Source organism: Eulemur rufifrons, chromosome 29 (assembly GCF_041146395.1).
Source record: "Eulemur rufifrons isolate Redbay chromosome 29, OSU_ERuf_1, whole genome shotgun sequence".
Lineage (NCBI taxonomy): Eukaryota > Metazoa > Chordata > Mammalia > Primates > Lemuridae > Eulemur > Eulemur rufifrons.
In genome coordinates, this window is record NC_091011.1 from 95,182,977 (window position 1) to 95,201,072 (window position 18,096).

At 47.6% G+C, this 18,096-nt stretch overlaps 1 protein-coding gene across 1 annotated transcript; it reads left to right on the forward strand.

Annotated features, from left to right (window-relative positions):
* The first annotated feature begins 207 nt into the window (after positions 1–207).
* On the forward strand, positions 208–13,970 carry AOC1 (amine oxidase copper containing 1). The gene is made up of 5 exons (XM_069461858.1): positions 208–241; positions 9,499–11,084; positions 11,828–12,113; positions 13,223–13,355; positions 13,675–13,970. Exons 2-5 carry the CDS (start codon positions 9,503–9,505, stop codon positions 13,939–13,941), a joined length of 2,268 nt encoding a protein of 755 aa, XP_069317959.1. The 5' UTR covers positions 208–241; positions 9,499–9,502; the 3' UTR covers positions 13,942–13,970.
* The last annotated feature ends 4,126 nt before the right edge of the window (positions 13,971–18,096 follow it).

The following is an 18,096-nucleotide window of genomic DNA, read 5'->3' on the forward strand; positions in this document are numbered from 1 at the left end:
GGCAGTTCTTGTGGACGGTGGCACAGTGACAGGATGAATAATGAGGAGACAGCCCTAGGACCGTGTGCTACAGCCCCCAGCACACCAGGGAATCTCCTGGGCCACAGGGCCCCACCTTGGTCAGCCCCTGCCACACCCTGTCCCTCCCTGCAGGGCGGGGTCTGATAGACTTCAGGGAGGAGTGGGGGACTGGCTGGGGACAAAGGCTGGCAGCAGAGGGGAGCCAGAGCAGAGCACACAGGTGCGTCCTGGTGGGATACGCGGGGAGTGGAGAAGGGCTGCGTGGGCGGGAGGGAAGCTGTGGGGGAAGGGCACGGAGTGAGGCAGGAGAAGCAGAACAGGTGTGGGGGGAGCCAGGGAGCAGCGTGGGAGTCCAGAGTGGGTCGCAGAAGGCGCCGGGGCGCTCTTGGTGGCAGGCGTCAGCTGGCCAAGGTAGAGAGAGGAAGGCGCAGAGAGGAGTGGGCGCGGGAGGAGAGGGCCTGCCCCCTGTTCCCCGTGTGGGGGTCTGCCTCTTCCATTAAGGCTCCACCGCCACCGTCCACTTCCCCCACTGCCACAAGCACGCGGGAACTGAGGGTCATACGGGGGAAAGCGAGTTTCCTATGCATCTCCCTCCATCTCGGCAAAGCAGAAAGAAATTTGGGGATAAGAGGAGGCCCAGCCGTGAGAAGACACGGAGGTGCCTTAAATGTATACCGGCATGTGAGAGAAGCCAGTCTGAAAAGGCCGCGTATAAGATCACAACTGCAAGACATTCTGGAAAAGGCAAAACTATGGAGACAGTGAGTGGTCAGGGGTTGCCAGGGATTAGGGGCAGGAGGGACGAGAAGGTGGAGCTCAGAGGATCTGGGGGGCAGTGAAACTACCCTATGTGATATTATGATGGTGCACACATGTCATCACACATTTGTCCAAACCCAAGAGTGGACGACACCAGGAGTGAACCCTAATGTAAACTGGACCATGGGCGATAATGATGTGTGGATGTAGCTTCCTCAGTTGTGGCAAATGTCCCGCTCCAGCGTGGATGTGGGCAGTGGGGGAGGCTGTGTGTGTGGGGGGCCAGAGGGCATATGGGAACTCTCGGCACATTTTGCTAAAACTTCTCTAAAAAATGAAGTCTATTAAAAAAAAAAAAAAAAGAAGCAACTCAGCCAAACTTTAATATTAGAACCCAAGAGCTCATCTCCTCCTGCTGGCTTTGGGTGCACCCAGCAGCCGCTGCTCACCTGCTCCCTTCAGGCTGGGCCCTGAGAGCCCCAGATCACGTGGGTCCTGGGCCTTTCCACCAGCACCAGGGGGACAAGACAAGGCGACTAGAGGGAAGTCCCAGGATGGGCCACGAGCATGGAACAAAACCAGAGCAGCGTGAGGGGCCTGGGACAGTGGAGAGGACTTCTCAGGCCAGCCTTGACTGTGTTCTCAGCGCTGGGAGAGCAAGCTTTCGAGAAATGCTAGCTAGGCCAGGGCGCTGGCTCACACCTGTAATCCCAGCACTTTAGGAGGCCAAGGCTGGAGGACCACAGGAGGCCAGGAGGTTAAGACCAGCCTGGGCAACACAGCGAGACCCTGTCTCTACAAAAGAAATTTTTTAAATTAGCCAGACATGGTTGCACATGCTTATAGCCCCACCTACTCAGGAGGCTGAGGCAGGAGGATCACTTGAGCCCAGGAGTGTGAGGTTGCAGTGAGCTACGATGATGCCACTGCACTCTGTCCCGGGTAACAGAGCGAGACTCTGTCTCAAAAGAAAGAAAGAAATGCTAACTAGCGTACATGCTAAATACCAAAGTGCTAAGGGGACAGTGAGTGGAGAAGTGAACTAAGTTAGGGAGGGCCAAAAGCAGAAAGCTCCTTGCAGAGCAGGGCTTCAGCCAGCTGTGGAAGGAGGTGGAGAACATGGACTCAGCAGAGAAAGGCAGGCGGGAAAGGGACACCAAGACTTGAGCTTCTCTGAAGAGAAAAATCCACAAGGGGAATAGGACCTCTAGTTAACAAATGGGTTGTGTTCCCAACACATATGAATCAGATATGTGTTGTGTAAAATACATTTTCCAAAACACAAAAGCAAAGGATAAAAAGTGTCCACAGTGGTCAGGTTCCCTTTCTAGCTGAGGAAAGCCTGTTCGCTCCATAATGTACCTGCAGGAAGTGCTCCATAATGCACCTGCAGGAAGTGCTCCTGTACTTCAGTTATTCCTAACACCAACTGTGCAACCAAGTTTCTAGGTGTCGCAAGCCCCGCCCCTCCCTGCAGGCAGAGTGGCCAGTGGGAGGAGGCTGGGCCAGGAAGACGCGGGGAGACAGGAATGGACTCGCCCTCTCTGCACCTGTCTGTCTGCACAGGAGCAAGTGTTTTCTCCAGATTTACACCCAGGGTTCTGAAGTAGGGAGCAAAAGGCAATCACCTGTGAAAGCAAGGCTCTCTCAGAGTCCTCACCCCATTCCTGTGCCCACCCTGGCAGCCTGTGCTTCGGGCACCAGCTGTGGGCAGTGAGCAGCACAGGCAGAGACAGGAGGGATCCTTGAGTGGGACTCCAAGGTCAGCTGCAGCCTTTAGGAAGTGCGTGAATGGCAACAAGGGCAGCTCTTCTCCTGTAGAGAGATGACACGGTGAAGCTGGCCTTCTAGGCAGGGGCCCAGCAGCATCGAGGAGGACAGTTCAGGATCTGGAGAAACTAGGCCTGGGAGACAGCTATGACCAGTGGCTGCAGCAGCCGACGCACTGTCCAAGAGCCGAGGTCTCCCAAAGACTCCGCACACAGCAGGGCCTGGTGGTGGCCCCAGCAGGTACAAGGGAGCACAAAGTGGTGACCGCCAAGGTGTCCCAGCCCCTCAAGAGACTCTCAGCTACATGCATAGGATGGTATTTGTAGCTCAGGGGATGGGGTTATGGGGTGAAGACTCTGACCCTGCCCTCCTTCCAGAGGGGAAGAGAGGGCATCTCTCTGAAGTGCCCTCCTGGTAGCCTTGGATGGTCAAGAGATCACAACTCTAGTGTCCCACTGGAGGGGCCAAAGAAGCCTGGGCAAGACTGGCCACCTTGTCCTCACCCTCAAAGCCACAGATCTACAGCCTAGTCACAGTTGAATCACTCCACATTGCTTAAAACTTTAAATGTGCTGGTGTCCACAGACTGTATTTAATTTTGAAAGAAGAGTAGCTAACATTTCTTATTTCTTTTTTTTTTTTTTTTAACATATTACCGTAGTACAAATGTTTTGGTTACATTTTTCAATTTTGTTATGCTTGAGTCATGGTTATAAGTGTGCCCATCACCCAGATAGTGTTCACTGTACCCATTAGGTAGTTTTTCATCCATCCCCACTCCCCCCTGCTTGATTTCCACTGAGTTTTACTTCCCTCTGTGCACATGTGTGCTCACTGGTTAGTTCCAGTTCAACAGCAAATACATGTGGTGTTTGTTTTTCCATTCCTTAGATATTTCACTAGGACAATTGTCTCCAGTTCCATCCAAATTGCTGCAAAAGGCCTTAATTCATCCTTCTTCATGGCTGAGTAGTACTCCATGGTCTACATACACCACATCTTGTTAATCCACTTATGAATTGATGGGTACGTGGGTTGATTCCACATCTCTGCAATTGTGAATTGTGCTGCAATCAGCAGTCAAGTGCAGGTCTCTTTTCGATAAAATGACTTCTTTTTCTTTAGGTGAATACCCAGTAGTGGGATTGCTGGATCAAATGATAGGTCTACTTTCCGTTCTTTCAGAAATCTCCATATTGTTTTCCATAGAGGTTGTACTAATTTACAGTACCACCAACAGTATATAAGCATTCCTTTCTCTTTGCATCCATGCCAGCATCTATTGTTTTTGGACTTTTTAATAAAAGCCATTCTCACTGGAGTAAGTTGATATCTCATTGTGGTTTTAATTTGCATTTCCCTGATAATTAGTGATGTTGAGCATTTTTTCTTATCTTTATTGGCCATTTGTCTATCTTCTTTTAAAAAGCTTCTGTTCATGTCTTTTGCCCACTTTTTAATGGGGTTGTTTGTTTTTCCTGTGTTCTCTATAGATTCTGGATATTAGCCCTTTTTCAGATGTATAGCTTGTGAATAATTTCTCCCATTCTGTAGGTTGTCTATTTGCTCTATTGATTCTTTCCTTAGCTGTGCAAAAACTTTTTAATTTAATCAAGTCCCATTTATTTATTTTTCTTGTTGTTGTGATTGCCATTGGTGTCTTCTTCAAAATTCTTTGCCTTCTGACTCAGGGGTTGGGGGGACATGGGCACTATACATAACCTAAACTTTTGTACCCCTATAATATGCTGAAATTTTTAAAAAAGTAATCATAACTAAAATAAATAAATAAAGCCTTAAAAAAATTCTTTGCCTGGGTTGATATCTAGAAGAGTTTTTCCAGCATTTTCTTCTAGAATTCTTATGGTTTCATGCCTTACATTTTATCCATCTTGAATTAATTTTTGTGAGCGGTGAGAGATGTGCACCCTGTTTCAACCTTCTGCATGTGGCCATCCAGTTTTCCCAGCACCATTTATTGAACAGGGCTTCTTTTCCCCAGTGTATATTGTTGTCTACTTTGTCAAAGATCAGTTGGCTGTATGTGGATGGTTTTATATTTGGGTTCTCTGTTCTGTTCCGTTGGCCTATGTCTCCATTTTTGTGCTAATACCATGCTGTTTGGGTTACTATAGCCTTGTAGTATAATTTGAAGTCTGGTAATGTGATTCTTCCTGATTTGTTCCTTTTGCTTAAGATTGCTTTGGTTGGCCGGGCGCGGTGGCTCACGCCTGTAATCCTAGCACTCTGGGAGGCCGAGGTGGGCGGATCGTTTGAGCTCAGGAGTTCGAGGCCAGCCTGAGCAAGAGCGAGACCCCATCTCTACTAAAAATAGAAAGAAATTATATGGACAGCTAAAAATATATATAGAAAAAATTAGCCGGGCATGGTGGCGCATGCCTGTAGTCCCAGCTACTCGGGAGGCTGAGACAGGAGGATTGCTTGAGCTCAGGAGTTTGAGGTTGCTGTGAGCTAGGCTGACGCCACGGCACTCACTCTAGCCTGGGCAACAGAGTGAGACTCTGTCTCAAAAAAAAAAAAAAAAAAAAAAAAAGATTGCTTTGGTTATTCAGGCTGTTTTCTGGCTCCAAACAAAGCAGAGAATTATTTTTTCTAGATTTGTGAAATATGACATTGATATTTTGACTGGGATTACATTCAATCTGTAAATTGCTTTGGGTAGTATGGACATTTTAACATTGTGGATTCTACCAACCAATGAGCATGATAAGTTTTTCCATTTGTGTCATCTGTGATTTCTTTTAACTGTGTTTTGTAGTTTTCTTTGTAGAGATCTTTCACTTCCTTGATTAAGTATATTCCTAGGTATCTCATTTTCTTTGTAGCTATTGTGAGTGATATCAAGTCTTTGATTTGACTCTCAGCTTGACTGTTAGTGGTGTATAGGAATGCTGATTTTGTGTAGATTGATTTTGTTACCTGAGACTTTGCTGAATTTATTTATCAATTCCAGGAGTCTCTTGGTCTTTGGGGTTTTCCAGATATAAGATCATATCATCAGCAAAAAGCAATAGTTTGACCTCCTCTTTCCTATTTGGATACTATTTATTTCTTTCTCTTGCCTGATTGCTCTGGCTAGGATTTTCAGCACTATGTTGAATAGAAGTGGTAACAGTGGGCACTCTGGTCTTGTTCCAGTTTTTGGAGCATGGGGAATGCTTTCAACTTTTCCCCACTCAGTATGGTGTTCTCTGTGGGTTTGTCATATATAGCTTTTATAATCTTGAGATATATTCCTTCTATGCATAGTTCATTGAGAGTTTTTATCATGAAAGGGTGCTGAATTTTGTCAAATACTTTTTCTGCATCAACTGAGATGATCATATGGTCTTTGCTTTTGCTTCTGTTTATGTGGTAAATCACATTTATTGATTTACATATGTTGAAACATCCTTGCATCCTGGGATGAAGCCCACTTGGTCATGGTGGATTACTTTTTTGATGTGCTGTTTAATTCAGTTTCCTGGAGTTTTATTGAGAATTTTTGCATCTATATTCATAAGGAATATTGGTCTGTAGTTTTATTTTTTTCTTGTGTCCTTTTCCTGGCTTTGGCAGCAAAGTGATACTGGCTTCATAGAATGAGTTGGGGAAGATTTTCTCCTTCTTGATGTTATGGAATAATTTCCACAATGTGGGTACCAGCTCTTATTTGTAGGTCTGGTAAAATTTGGCTGTGAATCCATCTGGTTTGGGGCTTTTTTTTTTTTTTTTTTTGAAAATTTTCTATTATTGCTGCAATCTTGTTTCTTGTTATTGGTCTGATCAGGAGTTCTATTTCTTTCTAATTAAATCTTGGAAGGTTGTGTGTTTCCAGGAATTTGTCCATTTCCTCTATGTTTTTGAGTTTATGTGCATAGAGATTTTCATAGTATTCACAGATGATATTTTGTATATCTGTCATATCAGTTGTAATATCTCCTTTTTCATTTCTGAATGAGCTTTTGGGGTCCTTTCTCTTTTGGTCCTGGATAATCTAACAAAAGGTCTATCAATTTTGTTTATCTTTTCAAAGAACCAAGTTTTTATTTCATTGATCCTTTGTATTGTTTTTTTGATTTTCATTTTGTTTAGTTCTGCTCTGACCTAAGTTATTTCTTTTCCTCTGCTGGCTTTGGGTTTGGTTTGCTCTTCCTTTTCTAGTTCCTTGAGATATGTTATTAGATTGTTAATTTGTGATCTTTGTGTCTTTTCAGTGTAGGCATTTAAGGCTATGAATGTTCCCCTTACGACTGCTTTTGCTAAATCTCATAGATTTTGGTAGCTTGTGTCCCCTTTGTCATTCAGTTCGAGGAATCTTTTGATTTCCATCTTAATTTCATTATTGACTCAATAATTGTTCAGCAGCAGGTTGTTTAATTTTCATGACTTTGTGTAGAATTGAGTGTTTCTCTTGGAGTTGATTTCTATTAATAGTTTTATTCCACTGTGGTCTGAGAAGATACATGGTATGATTTCTATTTTTTTTTTAATTTGTTGAGACATGTTTTCTCAATCTTGGAGAATGTTCCAAGTATTGACGAGAGGAATGTATATTCAGCAGTTTTGGAGTAAAATGCTCTGTAAATGTCTGTTAGGCCCATTTTATCTAGAGTCCCATTTAAGTCCAGTGTTTCTTTATTTATTTTCTGCTTGGATGATCTGTCTACTTCTGTCATTGAGAGCTTGAAGTTCCTGGCAAGTATGATGCTGTTGTTTATCTCTTTGCTTAGATCTAGCAGGGTTTGCTTTATGATCTGAGTGCTCCTCTGTTAGGTGAATAAATATTTAGGACTGTTATGTCTTATTGTTGGATTGCTCCTTTTACCATTATATAATGATCATCTTTGTCTTTCTTTACTGTTGTTGATTTAAATTCAATTCTATGTGATAAGAGAATGGCTATACCTGCTTTCTTTTGGTTTCCATTTGCATGGATTATTTTTTTTCCATCCATTCACCTTAAGTCTATATGAGTACTGGTGGGTTAGATGTGTTTCCTGGAGGCAACGGATACTTGGGTTGTATATTTTCATCCATTCAGCCACCCTGTGTCTCTTAAGTGAGGCATTCAGACTGTTCATGTTGATTGATAGAATTGATATGTAGGATGCCATTCTGTTCATCCTGTTGAGTATACCTTATTGCTTTGTTGTACCTCTTGGGCTATTGTTTTATATGAGCTCTGAGCTTTAGCTTTTGGGTGGTTTTACTCTGGTGGGTAGGTGTCTGTTGTGCTGATCAAAGCGATTCTGAGTACTTCCTGGGGGGCAGGTCAGGTCTTGACAAATTCTCTCAGTGTTTGCTTGTCTGGGAAAGTCTTTATTTCTCCTTCATATATGAAACTTAGTTTTTCAGGAAACAAAATTCTAGGCTGGAAGTTGTTCTGTTGAAGAACACTGAAGATGGAACCCCAATCTCTTCTGGCTTGTAAGGTCTCAGTTGAGAAGTCTGTAGTTAGCCTAATGGATTTTCCTTTGTAAGTTAGTTACTTGACGTTTTCACCTCATGGCTCACAGGAGTTCCTCCTTTGTGTTGACTTTGGCCAGTCTGATGACTATATTGTCTTTGCGATGAATCTCCCAGGTATTCATTGAGCTTCTTGTACTTTGATGTCTACATCTCTAGCAAGACCAGGGAAGTTTTCCTCAATTATTCTCTCAAATAGGTTTTCCAGCCTTTGTGCATGTTCCTTCTTCACCCGCAAGTATGCCTATGATTCTTCTATTTGGCCGTTTTACATAACCCTATATTTCTCATAGGCTTTGTTCATCCCTCTTAATTCTCTGTTCTTTATTTTTGACTGACTGAATTAATTCAAAAGAATTGTCTTCAAACTCTGAGATTCTTTCTTCCGCCTGATCTAGTCTATTCTTAAAACTCTTTGATGAGGGAGGATGGAGGTCTTTGAGATCCTGTCTCTTTCCCCAGCCCTGTGATCTTCTTGACAGTGTAAATTGTATTGGCATGCCCAGTTTAATCTCTCAGACAGTAGGTGTTGCTTGTGGGTAAGAATCAATATACCTTGTATGATTGAGTCAGTGAATACTGTAAAAGACTGTGCAAATTGACCCTTACCCTCATGGTTTTCCTATAGGCTGAGCTTCCTTCCCTTGCCCCACTCCAGCTAGAGGCAGCCCACAGGGGCAGCTGGGCCCACATGCACTGTCCAGGCCCGATTTTTATTCTGCTCTCGCCTTGCTCCTTTGTAAACCTCTTACAGTCCCATGGACTTGCTTACTCAGGTGAACTCCCTTGTTTTTATGTGTTATCTCAGCCAGGGAGAACATTGGGCTCTTATCTCTCTGCCGGTAGATTACTCAGCCAGGGGCACTGTGAGTCACAGCGGCCCCAGGCTGTGCTCTTATGTGTGCCCTGAAGTGCTTGTTGTGTCCTTCAGAGGCAGACACCTATATTGAAAGCAAAACTACATTTTTGATACAACAAAATACTTTTTAAGGAGATAAATTTTAAAATTTAGTGTAGAAGTTCAAAGAGTAGGCAGTTGAGTCAGGCTGCCTGGGTTCAAGTTCTAGTAAGTAATGCCACCAGGACTAGGTGTGTGGCCTTTGGCACGTTGCTCAAGCGGGTAGCCGTTGTCTCAGCTGTGTGGACCCAAAATAAGTGACTAAGGAAAAGATCTCAATCAATGGAGGTTTATTAAGACAACATTGAGCACATGCCAGGGAAAAACACAAACCACAGACAAATCCGTGGATGTTTTTCCAAAAGAAAATTTGGAATTTTCAGCAATTTAAGGGGAGTAGGGCATAAAGAAAGGTAAAAAAAAAAAAAAAAAAAAAAACAACACGGGGCAGGGGGTAGTAAGACAAAATGGTTACATTCTTGTGAGACCCAGGAAATTCTGCATTTCACATAAGATATGGCAAATGGAAACCCATTTGCTCCTATGAGACAACTAAGTTCATCTTCTGTGCCACATTCCAGAGCGATGGGGCAAGAGACACTGGCCCTCGTCGGGGCTGTGGCCGCGGTCCTGGTGCTGCAGGCTGCTGCAGCCGAGCACTCCCCGTGGACCCTGCACGGCAAGGCCAGGGTGTTCGCAGACCTGAGTGCTCAAGAGCTGAAGGCCGTGCACAGCTTCCTCTGGTCCAGGGAAGACCTGAGGTTGGAGCCCTCCACGGCATTGACCATGGCCAAGAACACCGTGTTCCTCATTGAGATGCTCCTGCCCAAGAAGCAGCATGTGCTGAGATTTCTGGATAAAGGAGAAAGGCGTCCTGTTCGGGAAGCCCGTGTGGTCATCTTCTTTGGAGCCCAGGAGCATCCCAATGTCACTGAGTTTGCTGTGGGGCCCCTGCCATGGCCCTATTACATGCGGGTGCTGTCCCCCAGGCCTGGACACCAGCCCTCCTGGGCATCCAGGCCCATCTCCATGGCAGAGTATGCCCTCCTCTACCACACCCTGCAGGAAGCCACCAAGCCCCTGCATCAGTTTTTCCTTGATACCACGGGCTTCTCGTTCCAAGACTGCCACAACCGATGCCTCACCTTCACTGATGTGGCCCCCCGGGGCTTGGCTTCTGGCCAGCGCCGCAGTTGGTTGATGATACAGCTCTTTGTGGAAGGCTATTTCTTGCACCCCATGGGGCTGGAGCTCCTTGTGGATCATGGGAGCACAGATGCCCGGTGCTGGGCAGTGGAGCAGGTGTGGTACAATGGGGACTTCTACAGGAGCCCAGAAGAACTGGCTCAGAAGTATGCCGATGGAGAGGTGGACGTGGTGGTCCTGGAGGGCACAATGCCCAAGGGGAAGGGGCAGAAGAGCACGGAGGAGCCACCCCTCTTCTCCTCCCACAAGCGCCGTGGTGACTTCTCCAGCCCCATCGGTGTAAGTGGCCCCCGCCTGGTCCAGCCCCACGGCCCTCGCTACAGGCTGGAGGGCAATGCCGTGCTCTACGGGGGCTGGAGCTTCGCCTTCCGGCTGCGCTCCTCCTCGGGGCTGCAGGTCCTGAATGTGCACTTTGGCGGAGAGCGCATTGCCTATGAGGTCAGTGTGCAGGAGGCCGTGGCGCTCTACGGAGGACACACACCTGCGGGCATGCAGACCAAGTACATCGACGGGGGCTGGGGCCTGGGCAGTGTCAGTCACGAGTTAGCCCCTGGCATCGACTGCCCAGAGACTGCCACCTTCATGGATGCCCTCCACTACTACGACGCCAACGACCCTGTGCACTATCCCCGAGCCCTCTGCCTCTTTGAGATGCCCACAGGGGTACCGCTTCGGCGGCACTTTAATTCCAACTTTAGTGGAGGCTTCAACTTCTACGCAGGATTGAAGGGCCAGGTGCTGGTGCTACGGACGACTTCCACAGTCTACAATTATGATTACATTTGGGACTTCATCTTCTACCCCAATGGCGTGATGGAAGCCAAGATGCACGCCACCGGTTACGTCCACGCCACCTTCTACACGCCCGAGGGGCTGCGCTATGGCACGCGCCTGCACACCCACCTGATTGGCAACATGCACACGCACTTAGTGCATTACCGCGTGGACCTGGACGTGGCAGGTAGGACTCGAAACTACACCCTCCCCGTCAAACATCAGCAGCCGACCAACAACTTAAACTCCACAGGAGACAGCACGACAACTCCCTGGTGGCATAAACTGAGGAGTATTCGCCCAGTCTGCTTCTGTGAAACCTAAAGCTAGAAATGTGTGTGCTCATGACAAATGGTGAAAGCGAGCAGTGCTGAGGGCTGTCCTGGATGCACAGTGTGGACCCTGTCCTGGCCCTGGGGCTGTGCTGACCCCCGGGCGGTGGGTGGAGTACAAAGGTGTGCTTGGGGTGGGGAAGGGACGATGCCCAGGAAGGTGTGAAATGTCCCTGCCTTGCACTTTGAGATGGAGTACAGTGTCCTCTGGGAACACTCAGTGTCTCCTGGATGAGGTCACCATAAAAGAATGGTGAGATAGTGACAAAAGGTTGGCCTGACACCAAATCATAGAACAGAACAAGGCCACCAGGGCCAGATAGGCGGCTCCCACCCCTCAGCCCCGGCGGGCCCGGGGCACGGTCTCTCATGCCAGGAGACAGGTGGGCTGCCCCTTCTCTGGGATTGCAGCTGCAGCTGACGGGCAAGAGAACTGCCCAGAGGGCAACACAGTCACCAGCTGCCCTTAACGTGCCCCAACACACTGCTCACCCCTGAACGGTGGCTGTTGGTCTGGGACGGAGACCCCAGGGCAGAAGGAGGAGGTTTCAGCTCTGGGAGTGTAGTCTTCATTTTCCTCCTGCCTGCACACCTCCAGGCACCAAGAATAGCTTCCAGACACTGCAGATGAAGCTGGAAAACATCACCAACCCCTGGAGCCCGAGACACCACCTGGTCCAGCCGACTCTGCGGCAGACTCGGTACCCCCGGGAACGCCAGGCGGCCTTCCGCTTCGGGCGGCCCCTGCCCAGGTACCTGCTCTTCAGCAGCCCCGAGCACAACCCCTGGGGCCACCAGCGCAGCTACCGCCTGCAGATCCACTCGATGGCCGACCAAGTGCTGCCCCCGGGCTGGCAGGAGGAGCAGGCTGTCACCTGGGCCAGGTGAGGGGATCTGGGGGTGGGTTGGGAGGGTCAGGGGCTCCCCTCAGTGCCTGTGTCTATCTGTGTTCCCATCCATGAGATTGATTCTATGTCCATGTGGCTGTGTATCTGTGTGTGTCTGTGTGTGCGTGTGTGTACAGTTGACCCTTGAACAACGTGGGGCTTAGAGGTGCCAACCCCGCCCCACAGCGGTTGAAAATTCACGTGTAACTTTTGGCTCCCCAAAACTTAACTACTACTGGCCTGCGGTTGATCACACACATATTTTGTATGTTCTATGTATTATATACTGTATCTTTACAATAAAGTAAGCTAGAGAAAAGAAAATGTTCTTAAGGGCCGGGCGCGGTGGCTCGCGCCTGTAATCCTAGCACTCTGGAAGGCCGAGGTGGGTGGATTGTTTGAGCTCAGGAGTTCGAGACCAGCCTGAGCAAGAGCGAGACCCCATCTCTACTAAAAATAGAAAGAAATTATATGGACAGCTAAAAATATATATAGAAAAAATTAGCCGGGCATGGTGGTGCATGCCTGTAGTCCCAGCTACTCGGGAGGCTGAGACAGGAGGATCGCTTGAGCTCAGGAGTTTGAGGTTGCTGTGAGCTAGGCTGACGCCACGGCACTCACTCTAGCCTGGGCAACAGAGTGAGACTCTGTCTCAAAAAAAAAAAAAAAGAAAAGAAAATGTTCTTAAGAAAATCATAAGGAAAAGAAAATATATTTACTCTTCCTTCAGTGGAAGTGGATCGTTATAAAGTTCTTCATCCTCATCATCTTCACGTTGAGCAGCCTGAGGAGGAGGAGGGGTCGGTCTTGCTATCTCAGGGTGGCAGAAGCGGGAGAAAATCTGAGTCTAAGTTCAGACCCGTGTTGTTCAAGGTCAACTGTCTCCCTGGCGTGTCTCTGTGCGTTTGGGGAGGAGAGTGAAGAACTCGCGCTGAGCACCTGCACCCCAGGTGACAGCGCTCAATCTTGCTGACTTCCCGGAGATGATCTCCCATTTGGGGGAAGGCAGTGACTTCCCCCCATTATTAACCCCACGGGGGTTCGCTGGTAGGGCTGGGAGGCCAGCGCAGGGCCCAGAGCCACTAGGCTGCTCCTCTGCCCGGCAGGTACCCGCTGGCCGTGACCAGGTACCGGGAGTCGGAGCTGCACAGCAGCAGCATCTACAACCAGAACGACCCCTGGGCCCCACCCGTGGTCTTTGAGGAGTTTCTGCACAACAATGAGAACATCGAAAACGAGGTGCTGCCCCGTCCCCAGCCCTGCCCAGCCCCGGCCCTGCCTCCTTCCAGCCCTAGCCCAGAGCAGCCCCGTCACTGTCAGAGAGCCCTAACCCCTAACACCCTCTGCCTGGGCCTGTCCCCATCCCAGGAGCCGGGGCTTGCTGTGTGCAGGGCAAGTTCAGGGCTTGTGACAGAGCTGCCTGTCTCGTTTAAATGGGGCTTGAGAGGATTTCGGCAAGTTTCGAGGCACATCTGCAAGTGCCCGAAGGCCAGGCTGGCCTCCAGTGGCCAATACTCAGCACTTCCCTGCCCACTGAGCCCACTCCTCCCTCCCGCAGGACCTGGTGGCCTGGGTGACCGTGGGCTTCCTGCACATCCCCCACTCGGAGGACATTCCCAACACAGCCACACCCGGAAACTCCGTAGGCTTCCTGCTCCGGCCCTTCAACTTCTTCCCAGAGGACCCATCCGTGGCGTCCAGAGACAATGTGATCGTGTGGCCTCGGGACAATGGCTCCAACTATGTCCAGCGCTGGATCCCTGAGGATAGGGACTGCTCCGTGCCTCCCCCTTTTAGCTACAATGGGACCTACAGGCCCGTGTGAAGGGCCCCCGCCCCCAACTCCCGCCTGGAAGCCCGAGAGCCTCACAGGGATGGATAATAAACCTCTCAGGGGCCAGCTCTGTGTACTGCTTCTTGGGGGAGGCGCCGAGGGCAAAGCTCCACACGGGCATGTGTGCAGGACACACACACACACACACACACACACACACACAGATGTGCAAGCCCATGGCGTGGCCTCCTTCACTCTGGGCTACCGTGCCCCGGAAAAGACCTTCATTACTAACAAAAAGGGAGCCCACTGAAATACTAGATTTACCTAACAGATTGGTTTGTAAAAATCTAAGGCTGACAACTCTCTCTTGAGGAGGCTGCAGGGGAATTCTCCCAGGTCAATCATGGGGGCATGGAATATGGTGCAACCATAGGAAGATGCTATGGAAAAATCTAGCAACATTACCAATGCCTTTACTCTCTGGCACAGTGATCCAACTTTTAGGGGTTTATCCCTAAGATCTACCTATAAACACAAGAAAAATATATGTACAAAGTGACTCATTGCAGTGTTGTCTGTAACGGCAAAAGTCTGGAAACAACTGACTTCCCATCCATAGGAAAGATCATAGAATAAACTATGGCCCCACCCCACAATATTCTAGGTGATTGTAAAAGAGATATATGAACAAGGACATTCTGCATCCTGATAGGGAAAAATCTTCAGGGAATATTAAGAAAAGAAAATAGGTGTAGAAAAATCTACGTGGTGTGCTAACCTTTGTGTAAGAAAGGAGAGGAAGTTCTATCCATGTCATCTCCACGTAGATGACAGAAATGGGGTGGGAGCAGGAGTCCTCAATGTAAACCTTCTCAGATTGTTGTTAGGGATTTTGCTGTTGTTTTGTTTGTTTCCTGTTTGTTTGTTGAGTGACAAGAGCCTGAGAAGACAGATGGGACAAAGGAGAGGGCCAGGCAGGTGGGGGTGGGGGTCTCCCCCCTGCTGCTGCAGTTGAGGGTCCCCCGCCCTTAGTGTCCTGGCTCCTGCACAGGCCCCGGGAAAGAACTGATTGCAGGAACCCACGTGCTATCGCCTCTCACCCTGGTACTATGTTATTTTTATTTTTGGATCATGAGAATGTATTACCTACTCAAAAAATTAAAATTTAAATTTTAAAATTTAGGGAGAGAGGGGAAAAGGAAGAAAGAAAAATGAAACTCTCACTGCTGATTAGTGGTGCTATAGCAGCTGGCCAAGATGGATGGGGCAGAGGAACGACACCCCCCTAAAGGTGTCCAAGAAAACAGGGCTCCCTCTCCCTCCACCTCCTGGCCAAGGAATATGGCGGCTCCCCAGGAGGGGCAGGTCACCAGCATTCCTCAGTCCCCATTTTGCATAGGCTGAATTCCAACTGAGCACTACCGAGAGAATGGAGATTCAGTGCAATCCCTATAAAATCTCAGATGGAGTCTTTGCAGAAATTTACAAGTTGCTCCTAAAATTCAAATGGAAATTGAAGGGACCCATAATGGTCAAAACAATCTTGAGAGCTAAAGAACTGGCACTTCCTGATTTCAAAACTTACTACAAAGACACCATAATCAAGACAGTGTGGTATTGGCATAAGGATAGACATATAAATCAATTAAATAGAGCTGAGAAATAAACTCTCACATTTATAGTCAATTGATTTTTTCACAAAGGTGCCAAAACAATTCAATAAGGAAAAAATGGTCTTTTTGACAAATGGTTCTGGGGCAACTGGATATCCACATGCAAAATAATAAAGTTGGACCCCTATCTCACACCATATACAAAATTTAACTCAAAATGAATCAAAGACTTACATATAATATCTAAAACTATCAAATTCTTAGGAGAAAACATAGGTATAAGTATTTGTTACTTGGAATTAGTGCATGATTTCTTAGCTTTGATGCCAAAACACAAGATACTAAAGAAAAAATAGATAAATTTGACTTCATCCATATTAAAAACTCATGTGCTTCAAAGAACATTATCAAAAAAGTGAAAAGCAAACTACACTATGGTAGCAAATATTTATAAATCATACACCTGATAAGGTTCTAGTGTCCACTACACACACACACACACACACACACACACTCACAACTCAATAATAAAAAGACAAATAGGCCGGGCGCGGTGGCTCATGCCTGTAATCCTAGCACTCTGGGAGGCCGAGGCAGGAGGATCATTTGAGCTTAGGAGTTCGAGACCAGCCTGAGCAAGAGCGAGACCCTGTCTCTACTCAAAATAGAAAGAAATTAACTGGACAACTAAAATTATGTAGAAAAAATTAGCTGGGCATGGTGGCGCATGCCTGTAGTCCCAGCTACTCGGGAGGCTGAGGCAGGAGGATCGCTTGAGCCCAGGAGTTTGAGGTTGCTGTGAGCTAGGCTGATGCCATGGCACTCTAGCCCAGGCAACAGAGTGAGACTCTCTGTCTCAAAAAAAAAAAGACAAATAACCCAATTAAAATTGGCAAAGTATTTGAATAGACATTTCTCCAAAGAAGATACACACATAGCCAATAAGCACGTGAAAAGATGCTCAACATCGTCAGTCGTTAGAGAAGGGTAAATCAAAGCCACAAAGAGATAGCAGTTCACATTCACTACAGTGGCTACAATCAAAGAGATAGACAATAACAAATGTTGGTGAGAATGTGGAGAAACTGGAACCCTCATACATTACCAGTGGGAGTGCAAAATGATGCGGCCATTTTCCTACATTCTGTAGGTTAGGGACTGCCTCTGGCTTGGGAAAGCTGGGGAGGATTGGGAGTAATTGCTAATGGGTACACGATTTCTTTTGGGAATGACAAAAACATTCTAAAATTCAGCGTGCTGATGGCCGCACAAATCTGTGACTACATTAAAAACAATTGAGGCCGGGCGTGGTGGCTCACGCCTGTAATCCTAGCACTCTGGGAGGCCGAGGTGGGCGGATCGTTTGAGCTCAGGAGTTTGAGACCAGCCTGAGCAAGAGCGAGACCCCATCTCTACTAAAAATAGAAAGAAATTATATGGACAGCTAAAAATATATATAGAAAAAGTTAGCCGGGCATGGTGGTGCATGCCTGTAGTCCCAGCTACTCGGGAGGCTGAGACAGGAGGATCGCTTGAGCTCAGGAGTTTGAGGTTGCTGTGAGCTAGGCTGACGCCACGGCACTCACGCTAGCCTGGGCAACAGAGTGAGACTCTGTCTCAAAAAAAATAAAAATAAAATAAATAAATAAATAAATAAATAAAAACAATTGACTTGTATACTCTAAATGGATGAATTGTATGGCATGTGAATTATATCTCAGTAAAGCTGTCGTATTAAAAAAAGAAGAAAGGGAGGGAGGGAGAGAGGAAGGAAGGAAGGGAGGGAGGGAGAGAGGAAGGAAGGAAGGGAGGGAGGGAGAGAGGAAGGAAGGAAAGGAGGGAGGGAGGGAGGAAGGAAGGAAAGGAGGGAGGGAGGGAGGGAGGGAGGAAGGAAGGGAAGGAGGGAGGGAGGGAGGAAGGAAGGAGGGAAAGAGGATGTGAATTCTTCTGGGGGTAGGAGGCCCTGGATTGGCAGTTCTGGCCACTGCAGGAACAATTTAAGGCCAAGAAGTAATTAAACACATTTAGACTTGACCACGAGCCTGAGCAGATGCCTGAATTCTCACTATTAGGGCAGCTCATTAAAAAGAAGAATCAGAAAAAGGCAACAGATTATCGAATGGGATTTCTCAGGGTCTATGAGTTTTTTCTAAAGTCCAAAGCTGAACACCATGGACATAGCACCCCCATGTATTGGAAGGCCTAAAATTTCATGTTCTGCTCTGACACCTTAGAGCATCACAGAGTCCCAAAGGCCTAACTGTGAGTTCGCCTGCTGTCACCAAATGTGCCCCCACCCCACAAGAGAGAGTCCCCATCCCCCTAGGTCCCCTGTCAGCCCGACTAGCTGTACTCCACCTGGTCCTTGACCTCACAGGTTTTAGTTACCCGTTAGCCTGTGAAATTATTCAAACAAGCCGATCACATCCTCTTGTAGGAACCAGGGGTCACCCCAACCCTTGTTACTACACAGCCTGTCCCCCACAGCCCTGAGGTCCACTCTGATCCCAAGTGCACCCCCCCTGTGGCCCTGTGGCGCCCTCCTGCCCTGGGGCTGTGAGACCATGTGACTAAGAAACTACTGTCAGTC